General features: G+C 46.9%; 1 protein-coding gene across 3 annotated transcripts in view; it reads left to right on the plus strand.

Moving 5' to 3' along the window:
- NRDE2 (NRDE-2, necessary for RNA interference, domain containing) overlaps positions 1-22,678 on the plus strand; it is a 35,657-nt gene that overhangs the window by 10,976 nt on the left and 2,003 nt on the right. For 2 of the 3 annotated variants that reach the window (XM_036428991.2, XM_045573027.1), the window contains exons 4-12: positions 1,520-1,666; positions 6,826-7,276; positions 8,092-8,497; positions 10,214-10,347; positions 12,569-12,689; positions 14,734-14,909; positions 16,615-17,001; positions 19,998-20,932; positions 21,794-21,932. In XM_036428991.2, the coding sequence (XP_036284884.1) occupies positions 1,520-1,666; positions 6,826-7,276; positions 8,092-8,497; positions 10,214-10,347; positions 12,569-12,689; positions 14,734-14,909; positions 16,615-17,001; positions 19,998-20,932; positions 21,794-21,932 (2,896 nt within the window). The remainder of the gene's footprint in view (positions 1-1,519; positions 1,667-6,825; positions 7,277-8,091; positions 8,498-10,213; positions 10,348-12,568; positions 12,690-14,733; positions 14,910-16,614; positions 17,002-19,997; positions 20,933-21,793; positions 21,933-22,678) is intronic. The other variant, XR_006740066.1, reaches the window with a different exon arrangement.

Here is a 22,678-nt window from a genome sequence, read left to right on the forward strand (position 1 = left end):
CATCTGCGATCTTCTAAATCGTTAATTTTCCTCCCCCGATTGCTGCCATGACTTAAGCAGTTAAATGATTATTTAACTCGACTCAGTCAAACACAGTCAATAAATATCTCAACAAAGCTGGGGGAAAATAGAATTCTACCACCTTGTCAACATAAAGAAAATTTTATAACAAATTAGGGCCATGATTTTATTTGAGAAATGTTAGGCACAGTAATGATGTGTAAAAATCTGATTTAGACAAAAAAGCCTTGGGAGTTTTGAAAGATGTGCACACAGTGGGCGTCTGGGCTAGTTCACGCGAGGGGCCGTTGGCCTCCATGTTTATCAAGAATAAGAGAAACGTCTTCTCATTGTGATGTATCTTCCTTTTAGTCACTTCCACCCCTTTGTGTCCCCGAAATACCATTCTCTTGTATTCCCAGCCAGGAATGATTCAGAAGCCTCCAGAATCTTCATTTCTATCGGGAGAGCTAAAAAGCAGATGGGACAACAGTTAATGGCTGTTGTGACCTTTGGCAGCATCTGTCTGCAGCATCATGAACTGATTTTCTCTACGGGAGGAGTGGTGTTAGATGCCAGAAAACCCTCCCCTCCCTCTCACTTGACTCCTAGGGAAGTGGTTCCATTCGTATCTGAGCTGAAAGTCTGCCAGCTCACAGTCTGGTTCAGAGGGATAAACCAGGGTCTGGGCTTACAGAGGGCGCTCTCTGCCCTTCACGTAGGAGGTCCGTCCGTGCAGGCAGAGCCGTGCACAAGCCCAGGCCAGAAAAGCACAATTTAGACTTATCCCAAGTGACATCTGAGGCAGAACTATTCTCAACTGGGGCCTTTGTTGTTGTCATTGTTGAGTTTGGGGTTGGAATAAATAATCTGAGCACTTTCAAATAAGGTGACCTAAGAGCAGTCCACCTTTTTTTCTTTTTTTAAAGAAAATTGCTGGATCAGACTGTTGGACCTCAGAGGGAGGGTGGGGATAAAAGGGAGAGATTAACCAAAAGACTTGTGTGTATACATATGAGCGTAACCAGTGGGCAAGGACAACGGGGGCGAGGGAGGCATGAGTGGGGAGGGGTGGGGGATGGGGATGAGGAGATGAGGACATGAGGACAAATATGTGATACCTTAATCAATGAAGAAATTAAAAATAAATAAAAATTAATTAATTAATTAATTAAAGAAAATGGCTTGTTTATGAATATACCTGACATTCAGGTTACAGCAGTTTAAATGGAATACTTGGAAAAGAGCACCTCCATATCCCTCAGGTTAATTTCTGAGCCAGTTGTTTCCTGGCAAAGTGCCACCTGGTGTGGACAGGTTTGCTTTCTGTTTTAAACCTATTTTTGCAGCAGGCGTCCTCTTCTCGTCTGGATGGCATGCACGCATTTTGGGTACCTCGTTCCCTTGATGCTGTGTGGAGTTTGAAACTGATCTCCATGTTGCTGCAAATGTGAAATGGTAACTGGAAGGTTGTTACGTGTCTCTCCCTTTCTCTTCTCCACCCTCCCATGTCCCACAGCCAAGACAATGCTGCTGCTGCTGCTGGGCCCCGCTGTGTTTGGCTGGAGGACATCCAGGCTCTGACAGGAGAAACCTTTAGAACAGATAAGAAACCAGATCCTGCAAACTGGGAGTACAAGTCTCTCTACCGGGGAGATATAGCAAGGTACCCATTCGATCTCTCTCTGATTTTCTCTCTCTCTCCTGAACTCTCTCAGCGTTGTCTCTGGCTGGCCGGCCATACCCATCTTCCGTAGATGCTGTTGGGTTTTTAGCCACTGTTAAGTTCTTTAGGCATGTCTTATCTTACATTCCAAAATGAAAACTTAAACCTTGAGATCGAGATCCAGGTCAGAGTAATCTTATTTATCCATGGTGCTTGGGGAGCAGTCCTGGCATCATAGGTGTTCAGTAAGTATTTGTTGCATGAACGAATCTAAAAGTACCGTGAAATAATTAAGACATTCTGTCTGGAAACCATTTGACCTAATCTATATGCCATTTTAAAAAGTTGCAAAAGCTCTTTATTTATCTCCCTCCCCCCATTTAAAAATGACCTTAAATGATGATGAATTTTTCAAAATGTTTTCAGCATACATTACTGGATAATCATAAAACTAGGTGATTTGCTTCGGTAATGAGTTTAAGCTTTTCTCCTCTAATCTATTAATAAAAAATATTTGAATACTTATTAAACCCTTTAGGTACTTAGTGCTTTGTGAGACACTTTTGGGAACATAAAGAACAATAATACACAATCTGTTCCCAAACAGCTCACAGGTAATCAATCAGAAGTGAAGGTAGAGACTCATGGGATATAAGGCCAAGAGGACCTGTCCAGTTATTAAGATTCTGTAATAAATAATAAATTGGCTACAACCTAAATGTCCACAGTAGGAAAATGGTTAAATAAACTATGGCATACCCTCAAATGGACCAGTTTGAAGCCAATAAAAATTACATATTTAAGACTAATGGTGTGGGAAAATACTTAAAAAATAGGCAGAAAAGTCTGAAGCTATATAACTTTTAATATGGGTTGTGTGTATACATGTAAATCTATACATACCCACATATCTGAAAGAAGATGCTTAAAAATATGGACCAGTAATATTTTTTCTCCATCATTTTCATCTAATTTGTTACGAAATGCAGCTATTAAAATTAGTTTTACAAAGTGTAGTTTTAAATTCAGAAAGCTCAGTAAACCTATTTTAGATATAAGAATTTCTAAAATATTCATTTTTAGTGAAAATAAAATAGTAACAAAGGAGAACAAAACTAGTTTTTTACTTAAAATTTGTTCCTTGGGGAATGATAGGCTTATTTAAAGCAATTGTAGCATTATTTTATCTCCTCACCCTGTTGTTAAAGTTGTTTTTAACTCATAAATGGGACAGAGAGAGGTTATCTGGAGATAATCTAGGAGAAGGTGGGAGAGAGGATGAAGAGAAGGGTTTGAGAGACAGCTCGGACGTATGTGTGAGGCACGCTTCTTCCAAAGTGGACTCACTGCACCCGGGCAGCGAGGGAGCACAGGCAAGCAGAGCCGCTCAGGTGGCTGTCGGCAGCGGGAAGCCAACGTGGTGCTGGCTCAGCCACAGGGTGGGGACAGAGCTCCCGGGAGGTGGGAGTTACAGAAGATGGCAGCGGGTCTCCTGCCTTTTCTCCTCTTGGCACTTTATTATGAAAATGTAAAAACATACAGCGTAAGTTGGAAGGATTTTACAGTGAACATTCATATACCTGCCCCCTGCATTCTACCATCCTATATATTGGGTCGGCAAGTAAGTAATTGCGGGTTTCACACATATATGGCTTCAGTTGAATTTTTAGGTTTGCACACGTAGTAAAAATGTAAAACACATTTTGTTATTTGATAGTTGGCTATTCAGCTGTTAATCAGTAAAAAAAGTTTTTTGATCTGTTTTGTAGTTTTCGTTTGGCGTTCGTTGAAAAATGGAAAATCAAAAGGAACATTTTCGTCATATTTTGCTTTTTTATTTCCACAAGGGAAAAACGCATCGCAAGCTCATAAAAAGTTATGTGCTGTTTATGGTGACGAAGCCTTAAAAGAACGGCAGTGTCAAAATTGGTTTGCCAAATTTCGTTCTGGTGATTTTTCACTCAAAGATGAAAAACGCTCTGGTGGTCCAGTTGAAGTTGATGACGCCCTAATCAAAGCAATAATCAATTCGGACTGTCACAGTACAACACGTGAGATTGCAGAGAAGCTTCATGTATCACATACATGCATTGAAAATCACTTAAAACAACTTGGCTATGTTCAAAAACTCGATACATGGGTTCCTCACGAACTGAAAGAATCACAGTTAACGCAACGCATTAGCAGCTGCGATTTGCTAAAGAAACGTAATGAAAATGATCCATTTTTAAAACGACTGATAACTGGCGATGAAAAATGGGTTGTTTACAACAATATCAAGCAGAAAAGATCGTGGAGCAGGCCAGGTGAACCAACTCAAACAACATCAAAAGCTGATATTCATCAAAAGAAGGTTTTGTTATCAGTTTGGTGGGATTACAAAGGAATTGTCTACTCTGAACTCTTACCACCCAACCGAACGATCAATTCTGATGTCTACATTGAACAACTAATGAAATTAAACAATGCAGTTGAAGGAAAGCGGCCCGAATTGACAAATCGAAAAGGTGTTGTATTCCATCATGACAATGCAAGGCCACACACATCTTTGGTCACTCGGCAAAAATTAATGGAGCTTGGTTGGGATGTTTTGCCACATCCACCATATAGTCCTGACCTTGCACCATCTGATTACTTTTTGTTTCGATCTTTACAAAACTCCTTGAATGGTAAAAATTTCAATAATGATGATGATGTCAAATCGTACCTGATTCAGTTTTTTGCTAATAAAAAACAGAAGTTTTTTGAACGTGGGATTATGATGCTGCCTGAAAGATGACAAGAGGTCATTGATCAAAATGGGCAATACATTACAGAATAAAGTTATTTAGTTCCATGAAAAAATTGTCTTTGATTTTCTTTAAAAAATCCGCAATTACTTACCTGCCGACCCAATAATAAAAGACTAATATGCAAATTGTCCCCTTGGGAGTTTGAGCGGGAGACCAGGAGTTCAATCACTTGCTATGATGTGCACTGATCACCAGGGAGCGGTGTGGAACATGGCGGGTAACCGGTGGTGGTGGTGGTGGCGGCGGTGGTAGTGGTGGTGGCGGTGGTGGTGGTGGTGGCACGCTGAGGGAGCGAGAGTGGTGGCATGGGCTGTGAGGAAAGGAGGCGGGGAGGTGGGGAACCTGATCAGCCCTAATTGCCAGGCAGGCCTAGGAACCCTACCCGTGCACAAATTTCATGCACCAGGCCTCTAGTTTTATTATACTTCCCTTATCATATATCTCCTCTAGTTTTATTATACTTGCCTTATCATATATCTCCTCTTGTTTTATTATACTTGCCTTATCATATATCTCCTTATTATATATCAGTTTTTGATGCAGTTCAAAGTAAATGGCCAACGTCAATATACTACCCCCTAAATACTTCAGCATGGATATCCTTAACTACAGTGCAAGATTTGTTTCACATTTTTGCTTTTGATTTAAAATTTGCATATATTGTAATACACAGATCTTCGTTTGCTGAGTGTGACAGAGGGATGCCCCTGGACAACCCAGACCTCTGTGAAAATGGAGGATACCCTGTGCCCCCAGAGAGTTCCCTCATGCTCCTTCCCAGTCAGTCCACACCAGTCAGTCCACAGACCTCCCCCAAGGCCGTTCTAATTGTTTCTCATCAGCAGTCAGCTTGGTCCCTTCTAGGATTTCATATTCAAGGGGATCAGATAGTGTGTAGTGTGTAGTCCCTGTGTCTGGCTCCTTTCACTCAGCGAAATGGTTCTGAGCTTCCACCAGGTTGTGGCATTTACCACCCTTGGTCTCTTCTTCAGTTGGCAGACACCTGGACTCCCTCCAGTATTCGGCTGCTGTGAATAAAGCTTCTGAGAAGATTTGTGCCCAAGTATTTGTGTAGACATGTGGTTTCCTTTTTCTCGGGTAAATACCTAGGAATAGAATGACTGGGTCATAGGGTAGGTCTATACTTAGTTTTCTACAGAAACCGCCAGACCTTTTCCCAAAGTGCTTGTACCAGCGTATATTCCCTCCGACAGCACATGGGGGTCCTGGTTACCCTGCAGATGACTCACCAACATTTGGTATTGCCAGTCTTTTTAATGTTGGCCGTTTTGATGGGTATGTGACATATCTCTGTGGTTTTAATTTGCATTTCCTTAATGACTCACGATGTCCAACACTTTTTTTCATGTGCTTATTGACCATTCATGTCTTCTTGTATGACTTCTGTTCAGATCTTTCGCCCGTTTTTAAATTGGGTTGTTTATATAACATGTATACAGAGAAGCGCACAGTTTTCCTGAGCTTTTGTGCAGCTAGTTGGGAGTCATGTGTTCCTGGCTCTGGGGACGCCTACACGTTCCATAAAAGCATTTCAGAACCCAGCCTCTTTTCCTCTCGGTAGAAAATAGCCAGATGTAATTTTATTTGACACACTTAGTTTCAGGATTAAAAAAGAACCGTAGACCTATATGTTATCTTTTTAAGTAGGGACGCAGGACCATACTGAGGGAAAGGAGACAGATGACTTGGTGTCACCTGAGGTCTCAGTGTCCTTATTTAGGAAGAGTGCAGAGGAGGGGGTGATGGCTCCTGCCTTGCCTGTCACCTGTGATTGTGATCAAATGATGTAATGTAGATGACAGGGCTTGAACTGCAAAGCTCCAGGAAAGTGTAAATTACCAACATCCAGGAGGCAGGCATGATCTTAAATTCATGAGACCTTCACAAAGACTTGAAGTGTTAGAGGAGTAAGTTAAATGGACAGAAAAAGTTCATTGCTAATCCTGTTTTCCTCAACAGAGACAGTTTGAAGGTAAGGTGAATTTAAATATATGCATTTAGCTTGCATAACAAGAGTTTTTTTGTTTTGTTTTTTGTTTTTAAATATATTTTATTGATTTTTATACAGAGAGGAAGAGAGAGGGATAGAGAGTTAGAAACATCGATGAGAGAGAATCATCGATCAGCTGCCTCTTGCACAACCCCTACTGGGGATGTGCCCGCAACCAAGGTACATGCCCTTGACCGGAACCGATCCTGGAACCCTTCAGTCAGCAGGCCGACGCTCTATCCACTGAGCCAAACCAGTTTCGGCCATAACAAGAGTTTTAAGTGTGCTGAACCTTCACCCATTCAGAGCTAGTACACATATTTCCTCAGTAACTTTCTCTCTTTTTCAAACTTAAGATACAAGAGGAAAGGAGACTCCTGCCTTGGCATTAACCCTAAGAAGCAGTGCATATCCTGGGAGGGGGCGCCCACGGAAAAGAAGCGGGCACACAAGCACGTGGAGCGCTATTTCACGAAGAAGAACGTTGGGCTGATGAGCGCGGACGGCGTTGCCGTTAGCAGTAAAGCGGACCCTCCCTCGTCTGCGGCCGGCTCCTTCATCCCTGTGAAGGACTCGGACGATGTGGTTCCTCCTGTTACAACCTGGTTGAACCCTCTGGGGATTTATGATCAGTCCACCACCCATTGGTTACAAGGACAAGGTCCCACAGAGCAGGAATCCAAGCAGCCGGACTCACAGCCAGACCACAAGAGCTCGCTTCTCAAGGCCCGGGTGGAGGAGTTTAACAGGAGGGTGCGGGAGAACCCTCGGGACACTCAGCTGTGGATGGCGTTCGTTGCTTTCCAGGTAAGCATCCCTGTCCCAGCTGTCCCACCGCACGGAGCGTGGCAGTCCTCCTTTTGGCAAAGCCATGTGCTCGGGGAGCTCCCAGGAGGAACCCAGGCACTGGGTGTGTAAAGATTAGACTGTAGCCCTTGTCCTGAGCCTGCCCAGAGTGCAGGGAGGAGGCTGTCATCTGGGGAGATGAATGCCTTCATGTGTAATCTGGGGATGGAATGAGGGAGTGACTTGCCATAGAGAGCAAGAAAGGGTTTCCAAGAGCAGAATCTTGAAAGAGGAGTGGATGCTCACCAGGAGGGGGAGGCCTTGGGGACGTCCAGACAGACCATGCGGACAGCCAGAACGTGGGAGAGAAGGGCATATATTGTACTACACAGTTGAGTTACCTCGTTAGGGCTGCGTGCGCCCTTTCTAACATACACGGGTTGTCTTAGTTCCACTCAACGTTTTTTTTTGAACAACTTACACAATTATATTTTGTCCCTCATTTGACTGTTTTAATGGTCAAGTTGATTCCAAAAAAGGTTTTCAAGGCATTGCATGCTAGTTATTGATACATAAATCTAAGTTTTAAATGACAATAGGCAGGTCAGTCAGGTGAAATAAATACAAGATGAGAATACTAGGTGGCACAGGCACCCGGGGAACTGAGCTGCCATTAGAAGAAATTTGATAAACTAGTGGTTATTACCAAAGTCCAAACTGCAGTTCATTTTGAGAGATGAGGAACCCTCTAGGGCTTGTAAGGAGCTGCCTGAGCAGCTGGGATCCGGAGGCTGCGGTTCCCTGTGCTTGTGTAAATGGGTGTTTTTGTCGTTGAGGACGAGGTCATGAGAAGCCCTGGCCTGTATGCCATCGAGGAGGGCGAGCAGGAGAAGCGGAAGCGCTCCCTGAAGCTCATCCTGGAGAAGAAGCTGGCCATCCTGGAGCGGGCCATCGACAGCAACCCTAGCAGCGTGGACCTGAAGCTTGCCAAGCTGAAGCTCTGCGCCGAGTTCTGGGAGCCCTCCACGCTGGTCAAAGAGTGGCAGAAACTGATCTTCCTGCACCCCAACAACACAGCCCTTTGGCAGAAATACCTCTTGTTTTGCCAGAGCCAGTTTAGCACCTTTTCGATATCCAAAATTCACAGCCTTTATGGAAAGTGCTTGAGCACACTGTCTGCTGTGAAGGATGGCAGCATCTTATCTCACCCTGAGCTGCCTGGCACCGAAGAGGCCATGTTTGGTAAGGACATAGTGACCAGATCCATTTACGTGGGAGGAATGATGCTGCCATTTATTTATTTATTTATTTTTTCTTAAAGGAGACGGAGAGAGAGAGAGAGAAACGTAAATGATGAGAGAATCGTGGATTGGCTGCCTCCTGCAGGCCCCCTATTGGGGATTGTGCGCACAACCTGAGCAGATGCCCTGGCTGGGAATTGAACCGTTACCTCCTGGTCAGTGCTTAACCACTGACCCACACCTGCTGGGCAGGTAATAATACTTTTGACTTTAATTGAAAATGAAGATTTATTTTAGAAGAGTCGAAGTTGATAAACCTGATTGATAAATTGATAAAATTGATTAATCAAGAAAAAAAAACCATGATGACTCCTTTTGACCATGATGGGTTCTTCCCCTCCAACTTTTTAGTGGTGGTGGGGAGTAGGAAGTAGTAGAGACAGCAGAGTTAGGAAAGTATCCCTGGCCCAGAAGTTCCAGCTTCTTTGGTTACTAACCAGGGAGGACAGTCAACACTCATCACCACTTTGGCTGCCAGCGGCCTGCTCTGTTGAGGTACCTGCGCTGCCCATCACCTCCAGCCCCAGGGTTTCGCGCAGTAATGCTTGTGGGACGCCCTCATTAACGGGAAACCTTTGCATAGGGATAGAGGTTTCTGGTATTGTATGGTTAGCATTCTTGGTGTGTCCCAAAGGAGCCTAGAACATGAATTTGTCCAGTAGTGAGATATTAGAGACAGCATGGTATGCGGGAGCTAGAGAATGTCGCTCTTGACTTGAATCCTGCGTTTGCCCTTCAGTGGTTCTGGTATGACCTTGGATGAGTTCCTTAACCTGTTTAAGCTCCTGTTTCTCCCTCAGCAACAATAGTATGCTACTTGCCTTACAGTGTTATATGGTGAAAATATATGGTGAGTGTAACTCAGTGTCTAGCACACCACAGGCAGTTAGTTATTGGGTCAAAATCCTGCTACTGCAGTGAAGTTCTAAAGATCTAGATATACTGCTCTAGAGATAACAAGCGTTTATCACAGTGGCATAACGAGTGGTATGTTTGCTGTCATTTGTGATGTGCTCAAATCGATACTTAGTAAATGGAATTGCACCACACATAGGCAAACTGAAACGTTCAGGCATCAAACCTTGATTTGGTTACAGCCGACTGAGTGTATGATGAAAATTGCTGGTGAATAATGCCATCTAGTGCTCCACTGAGTACAGATCTTGGCTTTCTGGTAAAGAAAAAAAAAAAAAAAATGTGCCATGCCATCCTTTTCTAGAAATTTTCCTGTGGAAATTACTAGCATTTAAACAAGGGCCATAAGTAGGGGAGAAAAGGGACATAAGTGAGTCTGTTTTCTCTCTCCATGTTTCACCACCTTCATTGTGGAAGCTTCCTTGAGTTACTAGCATCTGTCTGAGAAACATTCCTTTGAGTTTTTGATAATCAATATTCAGACCAACCTCTTGCCTTACATTTATGTATTTGTAGTTTTTATTGTTGATATTTATGTTCTGTGATGGTTTTATATAAAAACTAAATGAATAGACTTTGATTACAGAGATGTTGTGAGTCCTTTTAAAGCAGGACATGTAGGTATCACAACTTGGAAAATACAACAGTAACTGATTTCAGAGAGATGCTCTCAGAGTGACTGTATCTTAGAAATCAGGGTTTTCCTCGATGGCGCTAACCAGAGCTCTCTGCCTGCTCCCAGCGCTCTTCCTGCAGCAGTGCCACTTCCTGCGCCAGGCCGGGCACGCCGAGAAGGCCGTCTCCTTGTTCCAGGCCATGGTCGACTTCACCTTCTTCAAACCCGACAGCGTTAAAGACCTGCCCGCCCGCGGACAGGTAGGAGCTCCGCTTTCCTTTCTCCCAGCCCTCTTCTCCCTCCCCCTTTCCTTCCCTGCTCATCTCTCTTTTGCGGGGAGAGAGGGATCAATAGAGCTTTTTATTTAATGACTTTCTGTATGTAGGGGTAAACTGTCACCATAGCAGGCAGAGTCTGGTATTACTGGTCTGTGCTTCTGTGGAATGAATAAACTGGTTATAACCTTTATCACACTTTAAAAAAAAATACATCTTTTTTGAGTAAATAAAACCTGTAAAGAGGGAGTATAGCGAGGCTGGTGTGCCTCAGTGACTGAGCATCGACCTATGAACCGGAAAGTCACAGTTCGGTTCCTGGTCAGGGCATATGCCCCTGTTATGGGCTCAATCCCCATTCTTGATCATCATTAATGCTTCTACCTTTCTCTCCCTCTCCCTTCCTCTCTGAAATCAATTACAAATAAAAAATAAATTTAAGCCGAAATCAGTTTTGCTCAGCGGTAAGCGTTGGTCTGTGGACTGAAAGGTCCCAGGTTCGATTCCGGTCAAGGGCATGTAATGTTGGTTGCGGGCACATCCCCAGTAGGGGGTGTGCAAGAGGCAGCTGGTCGATGTTCTCTCATCGACGTTTCTAGCTCTCTATCTCTCTCCCTTCCTTTCTGTAAAAAATCAGTAAAATATATTTAAAAAAAATAAAAAATAAAAATAATTTTTTAAAATAAAATATATTTAAAAAAATAAAAATTAAAAAAATTTTAAAATATATTTTATTGATTTTTTTTACAGAGAGGAAGGGAGAGAGATAGAGAGCTAGAAACGTTGATGAGAGAGAAACATTGACCAGCTGCCTCTTGCACAACCCCTACTGGGGATGTGCCCGCAACCAAGGTACATGCCCTTGATCGGAACCGAACCCGGGACCTTTCAGTCTGCAGGCCGACGCTCTACCACTGAGCCAAACCAGTTTTGGCAAAAAATAAAAATAAGTTTAAAAAGAGCAGAAGTGTAGTCTTCCTGAGCTGGCTGGCTTGGTCTCAGCACCCAGGGCCCATGTCATGATGTCCGCCCTGGCTCTCCTGGACCCCGCCTTCCTCCTGGCGTGCGAGCACTACCTGGGCTCAGGCTGGATAGTCCTGCGGCTGCTGGCCCCCGGTGTGCCCGTTCGAAGCCTGGTATCCTCTTCAAAGGTTTCCTACAAAAGCTCCAATGTTATTGACTCTCTTTTAAAGTCCTTGTTGTTGGTTGATAGCATGATCGCTTTCCTGTTCCTAGCTGTGTTCACATTCTGTTGCATGTGGAATTATTGCCACTGAACTGGTTACCACGCACTGCAGACCTAATGTCTGGATGAGTGAGGGGGGGACCAGGCTTGCAAGCTTTTTGTTCATTGGGTGCCTGCCATGTTCACTCTGTGCCAGCAAGTGTTTAATGAGTCCCTACTAGGTGCTGGGCGCCGTACCAGGTGTCAGGGGCAGATAGTTGAGATGTAGCCATGTCCTCAGGACCTCCCGTCTGTCCTGATGAAACCTTGGCTCCCCTTCCCTCAGAAGGTCTCCAAAGCAGCATGACTTCGGGTATCAGTTAGGGGGCCTGGCAGTGCCAGTGCTTCCCGTTAGACTGGCCCACCAGGGTCAGAGCTGGGAAAACATTCTGCTCCTACTCTTCTCAACAACCAAGGCCAGTCTTGGAAACCCAGTCTTGGCATGTCATCCCATCACTTTTTGCCATATTCTTGGTCCAGCCCATACTCAGGGGTGTGAATCCCTCAGCCCTGAGGGCTTTGGAGGCTGCGCTCCCCCCCTCTCCCCCCCAATCCCCACTAGATAATTACATTTTCTGTTTTGGGGTGTGTGTTATATCTATTTCAGAGACTGATGGCGGGCAAGGTTTCTCGAAGCATAGCCCCACCTACACCAGTCCGCACTTCATTTGCCCGGTGACTCAGCAGTGTTGTGCATGTTGGGCTAACCTCCATGTCTTTTTTTTATTCTTCTTCTTTTTTTTTAAAATATTTTATTGATTTTTTTACAGAGAGGAAGGGAGAGGGATAGAGTTAGAAACATCGATGAGAGAGAAACATCGATCAGCTGCCTCCTGCACACCCCCTAATGGAGATGTGCCCGCAACCAATGTACATGCCCTTGATCGGAATCGAACCTGGGACCCTTCAGTCCACAGGCTGACGCTCTATCCACTGAGCCAAACCAGTTTTGGCTGACCTCCACGTCTTACCTCTGAACAGGTGGAGTTCTTCGAGCCCTTCTGGGACAGCGGAGAGCCCCGGGCTGGAGAGAAGGGCGCCCGCGGCTGGCGGGCGTGGATGCACCAGCAGGAGCGGGGTGGCTGGGTGGTCATCAACCCAGGTAAGGCCCTCGCTGAGAGCACGCGGGCGAGTCTTTCTTCTGGAGCTTGTTTTTACGTCGTCATGGTTATCCGTTTATGTGTGTAAGCTGTTAGCAGTAGCTTAAGAACATGGTACAAATGTCAGAAGTGCATTAAGTAGATGTCCCCGGAGAACAGACTGTTTTCCTCTTCGGGCCTTTGGAGCGGTTGACCCTCTCTGCACCCTGCTTGGAGGCTTTGAGGTCTCCCAGTTGAAATGCTTCATTTTTCCTTTTCAGGCTCCTGAAGAGCCGGTCTTGTTGCTAGTCCCCACCCCCTTTTAGTGTGTATTTAAGGCAGTCTTTTTGTTTTCTTGGCAGTGTCCAGATCATTTGAAAATTACATGCCTTTTAAGGAATACTATAAAATTATTAACTAGCAAAAAAAAATTAACTAGCATTTCTATAAATGTCATTCTAAATGACCCCAAAGTACTTTCCAGTTACCCTCTAAAACAGCCCTGACCGACAGAAATAGAACTCAAGCACATGTGTAACTTCTCATTACCTAGTAGCCATCTACAACAAGCGAAAAGAAAAGAGGTGAAATTAATTCTGATAGTGTGTGTTGTTTAACCTAGTATGTAAAGACATTAACATTTCAACATTTAATCAGGAGTAAGAAACTAACGAGGTGTTTGCGAGCTTCCCCATACGAACTCTGACACCTGGCGCGTGTTTTCATGTACAGCACATCTCAGCTCAGACAGCCACTTTCAGGGCTTGAGAGCCACATGTTAACACTGCGTGTTGGCCGGTGCAGCTCTTAGCTGGGCAGGAAGTGCTTCATCGCCTGGTTTCATTGCACGTGTGAGGGACAGAGGGTGGATGGGCACTCACCAGGCTCAGCCAGCCTCTTTTCACAGGTAGTACCTTCCAGTTCTCATCTGAGAAACGGGAACTTGGGATTGGCTGGGATCTCCTGGCAGTGCCCAGCTGCAGGCCAGGTGGCATGTCTGTCACCTCTTAGGCGGGGCCTGCAGGTGTTTGGGGTAACTTTGCCAGCACTTGTTTTCTGGGTAACTTTGAAGATCACCCCCCCCTCCCCCCACAATTAGCATAGTTCCCCTGAGATTCAGCCAACTTGTCGTGTGTGTCAGTAGTTCATTCATATCTCTTGCCCAGCAGTTCCATGACATAGCTGTAGCAGTTTGTGTATGTTATTCCCAGCTCTGAGCTGCTGTGAATAAAGCTTTGCTGTGGGCATTAGTGGATAGGGCTTTGTGTGAACTCAGGTTTCCATTTTCTGGCATCGGCACCTAAAAGTGCAATTGCTGGGCCTTATGGGGAGTGCATGCTTAGTTTTATAAGAAACTGCCAAACTTTCCCAAGTGGCGGTACCATTTTACATGCCCTGTTGGTTTCTGTGTAAATGTGGAACTTTACAGGTGACTCAGACTCTTCTCTTCTTCCACTCTGCATGCTCAGAGTCAGGAAACAGGGAAATAAAGGATACCACGAAAGGATAAAGGATATCACTGAAGGGTATCTTGAGTTAACATTTTTTAAAACAAGTGAACATAGGTAATAATCATACGGTTACTCGCTAAAAATTCTGATGGCTTAAGAAAATCTAAACCAATGTTGTCATTAAATGCCATTTAGCATTCTAGAATGGTGTTGTCCAGTAGTAGCCACTAGCCACATGTGGCTGTTTTAAAGTTAATTAAAAACTAATTTCTTCTACCAGCTACATTTCAAGTGCCAGTAAGTCCCCTGTGGTGGTGGCTACTCTGTCAGACAGCACAGATATAGAACGTTGGATCACCACAGAAAGCTGTGTTGGTCAGTGCTGCTCTAGAATATATGTCCTTTAGAACTTTCAGTGGTGTGATAGCGTTAAAAATCATCAGATTCCATCAGCTGACCTACCGTTCTTCGGGGGACCTTGATTGTGATTACAGGAGAGGCCTTCTCACCTTGGCATTCCAGGTGCCACAGTGGCTGGCATCCAGGTGGATTTGGTTGTTGGTGGTGATGGTTTTATTTGCTGGTTAGGTGAGCTAGAAGTTTTGTTTTTGCCTAGATGAGGATGATGATGAACCAGAAGAGGATGACCAGGACATCAGAGATAAGACTCTGCCCAAATGGCAGATCTGGCTTGCTGCTGAGCGATCCCGAGACCAGAGGCACTGGCGGCCGTGGCGCCCTGATAAGACCAAGAAGCAAACGGAGGAAGACTGTGAGGATCCAGAGAGACAGGCAAGTACCCACCCCAGGAGGAACCTCAGCCAGGGGGTCTTTGCCTTCTCCCCATGCCCATTGTGTTTGGGCTCTCAGAGCACTCGCCCGGCTTAGGAGATGCTAGCCTGGCTCTTGTTCCTGTCTGGAAACTCCCTCTCATTGAAAACCAGGGCAGGATTTCATTGGCTGCTGGCGATGAAGGACCTCAGAGGCACTTGACCAGGTAGTTCCTGTCCCTGAATAGGAGTGATGATCTTCCAGGTTGTTCGGTTACCTTTTCACATGGAAGCTGGAGGGCTCAGGTTTAAAAACACGAATCCCTGTCCTAGATTCTTTAACTGTGTCCACTTTCCCCGCCCTCCTTATCCCCTCAGAAACCTGGCAGAGAGGTTTGACTCCAGAAGACAAGGGGGACTGGATGTAGGGCCAATTGGGGACATTTGGTGTACAGCTAATCTTGCTGGAGAGGGAACTAGCATTGCACTCACTGCTGTGTGCCAGGCATTGAGCTCCTGTTACTCTGTTACCGCATGACTCCGTATGTGCTGCTCTGTCTCGTGGCCACAGCTCTGGGAGCTTTCCTTTAAAATAAAGAAAAAGATTCTCTTTTGATACCTGGAATTGACCCAGCTTCACAAGATACATTTTATATTGCTTGGGATAAAATGTAATATAATAAGTATGTATTATATAACATGGGATAGTATGGACAGAGTAGGGAGGCTTGTCAGCTTTGGAATGGTTTGTTGTCTGTTACATGCATGCCTCGAGGGTGAAGATGTTGTCACTGCTGAACCCCCAGAGCTTGGTGCAGGGACTGACCTGGGGCGAGTGTGCACGTGAGCTCCCTCTCCTGGCTGTGGTCGGTGGGGGTTGAGGGTTTTGAGAGTTCATTATCCTTCCAGAAGTCAGTTCTCACGGCTTAAAATCTGGGCAGTTTCCTGGAAGCTCATTTCTGGAGCACACTACTGCTGCAAGCAGTGTCTTGTCACTTAGCTTTTTCTCTCGCCAAGCCTGGAGATTTCTGATTGACTGATGGTTTTGATTAGTTGACTCTAGGTAGTAGTCCTTTGCTCAGAGCCACAAAGTCCAATCAGATGCACAGGACCTTGGAACAAAAAGCCTTACATTTTAAAGTTATACCTGAAGTCAGCAACGAACACTCACCGTTGGTATTAGGCTCTTAAAATTGTTCTCAACACGTCCTTGCTCCTGTAGTTTCCTTCTTCCCTTCCCTTCCTGCTGTTTATCTATTTTTTAACATATTTTTCATTTCCTAAAGCTGTTTTGTATAAAAAAAACCCAAAAAACAGAATAATAAAGTTATTCTTTAAAAAAAATTTACACTTGTAACTACAAAGCATTTGTGTGTCCTTTCAGAAGTGAGTGATTCTAGATTTTCTGAGTCCAACAGGATACTTGGAAAATTTTTGGCTCCAGCCTGCCCATGGGCCTCCCTCCTTCTGAGAATCCCAGGAGTGTGGGAACCCTACCAGCATTGCAAACTTACTCTGCAGCGCTCTCGGTTGTCTTGGGAGGCCTCTAGCTTTTTTGCATCTTGCAGAAAACCTAGCTTCTATCTGTTCAAAATTGTCTAATGTTGAATCATTGTACATTCATGTGAAGAGAATTGTGGGAGAACTGTGATGATTTTTCTTTGTTCATTGCAATAAATAAATAAATAAACCGAGCCCCTGAACAGGTCCCTCTGTCTTGATTGCAGGTGCTGTTTGATGATATCGGACAATCTCTAATCCGACTCTCCAGCCAGGCTCTTCAGTTCCAGCTGATTGTGGCCTTCCTGCAGTTCTTGGGCGTGCCTGCTGGCTTCAGCCCTCCAGCCTCCTGCCTCTACCTGGCCATGGATGAGAACAGCGTCTTCGACAACGTGCTTTACGACGAACAGCCATTGACTTCTCCCAACCTTTCATTTTCTGGCGTCAGCTGTGTCGGTCGCACGGACCAGTTGGGCTGTCGGCGCTGGACCAGGGGTCACAGCCGAGAGGGCGAGGAGTTCATCCGCAACCTCTTCCACCTGGTGATGCCTCTGTTCTCAGGCCCGGAGAGGTCCCAACTCTGCTCCTCCTGGCTACGGTACGAGATCGCAAAGGTAACTCCGGCCCCTCCGCCCTGCGTGGGCACTCCCTCTGTGTCTGTATTGATAAAGGCTCTTGGTGTTCTTCAGGGTCCTGGGCCACAGCACCTCGTTCTTCGGGGACCGTAAAGGCACCCGGTGTGTGGCTGCCCTTTCGGAGGGGCCAGAGCCAAGAGGAACGCAGGAGTGACTGGGCTATTTGTGTTGATTCTCGTATCAGCAGATGCCTGTGATTATGTGAGCTCTTAGTGTTAAGAACCAAGCTTAAGCTTAAGCAGGGTAAGAGGGTTTCGGGGCTTATTAAAATAGATAAAATAAGCTACTTACCCTGCTCTTTTATCTGTGTATCTGCTAGAAATTTGTCTAGAATAGACTCTTCCGCCCTCTGCTGGCCAAAGTTAGTATAGAATCTTAACCCCCAAAGTTCCAACGTTTTAACTACAGATAGCACACACCAGGTTGTATTATCTTCAATATATATATAAAAGGCTAAGTGTCTGGTCAGCCGGTTGCTATGACACACATTGACCACCAGGGGTCAGATGCTCATCACAGGAGCTGCCGTGACGTGCACTGGCCATTTAAAAATAAATGGCACCACAGACCTAGTGCCCACAAAGCAACACTCGGCTTCCTCCAAGTGGGACACGGGCACCACCACCACCCCAGAGCAACACCCCACCAAATCACAACCGGTGCTGCCAAGACCCCGTGGCACAAAATGCAGCCCACAGCCCAGCCCAGCCCAGCAACGGTCGCTGTGGGCGCCGGGTAATGACATCACGTAGCAGTGCCCAGCTTCTTCTCCCTAGTGACTAGCCTCCTTGGAGTTTCTGCAGCCCAGGAACCCAGCTTGCTTTATAGCCAGGTGGAAACATTTTACAGTTTAACCAAATGTCTGTTTTTCATGTGCCTTATCTCATTTGATCCTCACAGAAGTCCTGGAATAGATAGATAGGAGACTCAGTAGAATTCTATTTTCTTTTTATTAGCCGGAAAACAGATTTAGAAAGCTTAGAAACTTGACCTGACTGAAAAGAAGTAAGAAATGGTGGAACTTGAAAATGACTTTAGGTTTTCTCACTCGGCAGAATATAGTCAAGCACTGCTGCAGTTAAATAATTTACTCCTTGTTCTGCCTGTGTGATCTACAATAATAATCTGCTTCATTTTGATATTTATTGCTGTGTTGCTGACAATTACCTGAAAGAGAAGTTGGGGTGCTTCACTGGGCTGGGAAAAGTTTAGCTAAATCAGAAAGCAGGTCTAATTAAGCAAGTTTATTCTATATATACTAGAGGCTCGGTGCATGAAAATTCGTGCATTCAGGGGGAAGGGGAGTTCCTCAGTCCGGCCTGCACCCTCTTGCAGTCCTGGAGCCCTCAGGGATGTCCACCTGCCAGCATAGGCCTGCTCCCTGGGGGATCAGCCTAAGCTGGAAGTCAGACATCCCTCTGGCAGCTCAGGAGCCCTCAGGGAATATCCAACTGATGGCCTAGGCCCGCTCCCCAGAGGAAGCAGGCCTAAGTCACAGTAGGACATCCTTAGCACTGCCAAGGATGCAGGAGAGCCTTCCCCCACTGCTGCTGCACTCACAGCTGTCAGGCTGGCTTATGGCTGAGCACAGCTCCCCCTATGGGAGCACACTGACCACTAGGGGGCAGTTCTTGTGTTAAGCGTCTTCCCCTGATGGTCAGTGCATGTCATAGCAACCAGTAGTTCCCAGTAGTTCTGCCATTAGGGTCAAATTGCATATTATCCTTTTATTATCCTATATAATAGGTAATATGCTAATTGACTGTCACACCCTTGCACAAGATGGCCATCCCCTTGTCATAAGATGGCCAGCAGGGGAAGGCAGTTGTGGGTGATCAGGCCGGCAGGGGAGGGCAGTTGTGGGCGACCAGGCTGGTAGAGGAGGGCAGTTGGGGGTGACCAGGATGGCAGGGAAGGGCAGTTAGGGATGACCAGGCTTGCAGGGGAGAGCAGTTGGGGGCAACCGGGCTGGCAGGGGAGAGCAGTTGGGGGCCATTGGGTCAGCAGAGGAGCAGCTAGGCATCGGTCAGGGGGTGATCAGTCTGGCAGGCAGAAGCGGTTAGTGGGAGTGGTTAGGGGGTGGTCAGGCTGGCAGGCAAGGAGTAGGGAGCCAGTGGTTCCGGATTGTGAGAGTGATGTTCGTTTGCCGGCAGTAGGACATCCCTTGAGGGGTCCCAGATTGGAGAGGGTGCAGGCTGGGCTGAGGGACACCCCCACTTGTGCACAAATTTCGTGCACCGGGCCTCTAGTATAGGATAAAAGGCTAAGTTGACTTGCACATACACGATACATATAAAGTTCTTACTGGCACCAATCTCACGATTGTGTTTTGATCTGTCATTGTTGATCATGAATTTGGTTGACACTTCTATTATAGAGAAAGGGCGAACAGCAATATTAAAGTATTTCTTCTAATTAATTTCCTTTTAATGTGCACAAACCCATGCACTGGGACACTAAAGTATAAAATTGGGAGACTGCCTCGCTGGAGAAGAACATTTAGAGTATGTCAGCCTTGTTTATAGAGGTTTCCGATGGATGTTTCATTTTGGGGTTCCTGTGGCTTTGGTAAAAAAATCCTGATTTGTGCCTGGCTAGTGTGCCCAATGGTTAGAACATCAGGCCGCGCTTTGAGAAGTATTGGGTTTGATATCCAGTTAATAGCATGTACTTGGTTTGCAGGCCCCAGTCAGGGCATGTGCTATAGGCAACCAGTTGATGTGTGTCTCTCACATCTCTGTCTCTCTTTCTCTCTCTTTCTCCCCCCACCCTCTATCCCTTCCACTCCCTCTAAAAATCAGTAGAGGAAAGAGAAATCCTGATTTGTTTCCCAGCTCAGAGAGCCTAAGTGTTTACCAAGCATGTGGTGGGGAAGAAAGTGTAGCCGCCTCGTGTGGCTTTCCCAGGCTGAGAATAGCCCGGGATTGCTTTAACATCCGAGAGCACATGGAGTCACCTTTCCTTTTCACCTCTAGGTCATTTGGTGCCTGCACACTAAAAACAAGAAGAGGTTAAAATCAAGAGGAAAGAACTGCAAAAAACTAGCCAAGAACCTCCTTAAGGAGCCAGAAAACCGCAACAATGTTTGCCTCTGGAAGCAGTATGCACATCTGGAATGGTTGCTTGGCAACACAGAGGACGCCAGAAAAGTGTTCGATACAGCACTCAGCTCGGCAGGGAGCCGGGAGCTGAAGGACCCGGAGGTCTGTGAGCTTAGTCTGCTCTATGCTGCGCTGGAGCTGGAGCTGGCGCCGGACACCAGAGTGGCCACCACGGCCCGAGCTGTCCACATACTCACCAGGCTGGCTGAGAGTGGTCCCTACGGGCCCTACACTGGGCAGGTCCTGGCCGTTCACATTCTGAAAGCTCGGAAGGCTTACGAACATGCACTGCAGGACTGTTTGGGTGAGAGCTGTGTCTCTGATCCAGCTGCCGCCGCCTCCCTTAACCGCCTAGTCAGCGTGGTTAAATGCTTTATGCTCTTCCAGTATCTGACCACAGGGATCGATGCCGCTGTGCAGATACACGAGCAGGTGTTTGCAAAACTGAAGGGCGCTCTCCCCGCAGAAGGCCCGGGCCTGGAGGCCAGTGCCTGCCCCCCGAGCGTGAGCGTGAGCAGCGTCCTCGAGGCGGTCACACTGATGCACACGAGCCTGCTCAGGTTCCACATGAAAGTCAGCGTCTACCCTCTGGCTCCCCTGCGGCAGGCGCTCTCGGAGGCTCTGAGGTTGTATCCAGGCAACCAGGTTCTGTGGCGGTCCTACGTCCAGATTCAGAGCAAGTCCCACAGCGCCAACCGGACCAGGAGGTTCTTCGACGCAGTCACCAGGTCTGCGAAACCCTTGGAGCCTTGGCTGTTTGCCATTGAGGCTGAGAAAATGAGGAAGAGACTGGTAGAGACCGTCCAGAGGTAATTCAGTTCATCTTGTTCATGTGTCCACACTTTTTTTTTTTTTTTTAATATATATTGATTTTTTTACAGAGAGGAAGGGAGAGGGAGAGAGAGTTAGAAACATCAATGATGAGAGAAACATCAATCAGCTGCCTTCTGAACGAACGCCCCCCACTGGGGATGTGCCTGCAACCAAGGTACATGCCCTTGACCGGAATCGAATTGGAGACTCGAGTCCACAGGCCGATCCTCTAATCACTAAGCCACACTGGCCAGGCAATGTGTCCACATCTTTATGGAATGTATGTACGTCCCCCAGCCTCTGAGCCTCAGGGGTACAGAAACGAGCTTGGCACCCGGTGTGGGTGTGTAGGGTTTATAGAAGAGACCTGCAAAGAGCAGCATCTTGCATTAGAGGCTTTTGTGGTCGTCCTCCTAGGCCATGGCTTCTGGGACCCTGCGCCTCGCTTATGGTTTGTGGGTAGGAATGGTCAGGCCTTCGGTATCGGAGACGCTGTGGTGGAAGCTTATGGGTAAGAGCCAGGCCCTGGAGTTGGACTCTGGGTGCACATCTCAGCTCTTCCAGTTACCAGCTGTGTGACCTTGGGCAAGCCACTCCGCCTCTATGACAGGTTCCTGAGAAGCAAGGCCTGGGTGTGTGAGAAACCACAGGACCCTGGACACCGCCTCCCTCTGGCTGTGGAGGAGCGCGTCCCATCTGTACTCCACACGCCCGCTCCCCCGACCCGAGGGACAGCCTGCCTCCCACAGCTGTGACCCCGTTGCTGCTGACGTTCTTTGTCTCGGACACAGGCACCTCTGCCTCTTGTGATGTCAGTGTGAGACCTTCCCGGGGTTTCACGAGCCGGTGTCTTGCAGGGTAGATGGCAGAGAGGTCTACGCCACGATTCCTGAGACCGGCTTGACGCACCGGATCAGAGCCCTGTTTGAGAACGCCATCCGGAGTGAGCACGGCAGCCAGTGCCCCTTACTGTGGAGGATGTACTTGAGTTTTTTGGTAAGAAAATGCTTGGAGTCTTTGTTTTTTTATGTGGAAAGGGCAGGTGTCCAGGGGCCCTGGGCGGGAAAGCTGGGAGGGAGGCGCTTCCTGTGCCTCGCCCCTGGACGGGGACTATGTCAGGCTCTCGGGGTTGCACGTAGCAGTTTTAAGTGGGGTGTTTGGGGAATGACAGGAAGGAGGAGTTGCTGGGCGTTATGGTGTGAGGCTTAGTCAGTAGTTAGGGACTGTTGTTGGCGGCCTCGGAGGCTTTTACGTGGGGACCATACCTGCAGTTCTGCCCCTCCCGTAGCTGTGACTTCGGTCCTGTGCCTGGTCCCGGTTAGAGCCCCGAGACGCTTCCAGGTGCCCGAGGAGAGACCCTTTCCCCGTCACAGCCCCACGGGGCATGGCGTGCATGGGCATCACCCACTGGTTAGATCTCAGCCCTGACTTGGCAACTGTACAAGGGTCGGGTTGAAGACGAGGAAATTAGAAGGTGGGCGCTGTAGTGAGAAGGAGCAGTTACATCCAGGCCGTCGTAGTATAGGGAGTTCCGAACAGAGAGAACCAGTGGTGTCACAGGCTCTCCCCTGGCCGAGACCCTTCTGTACAGCCCAGTGGGAGTGTGGTGGCCGGTTGGTAATCGCAGAGAGAGGGTCTCCAAAGAGGCTAGCCCACTCAGAGAAGCAACTGGGCTGCTGGGTCCAGGGCCTCTGAGTCTCACAGACACGGTGGGTGAGAACTTGCAGTAGTGAATCTTCTAA

Source organism: Pipistrellus kuhlii, unplaced genomic scaffold (genome assembly GCF_014108245.1).
Source record: "Pipistrellus kuhlii isolate mPipKuh1 unplaced genomic scaffold, mPipKuh1.p scaffold_m20_p_1, whole genome shotgun sequence".
Lineage (NCBI taxonomy): Eukaryota > Metazoa > Chordata > Mammalia > Chiroptera > Vespertilionidae > Pipistrellus > Pipistrellus kuhlii.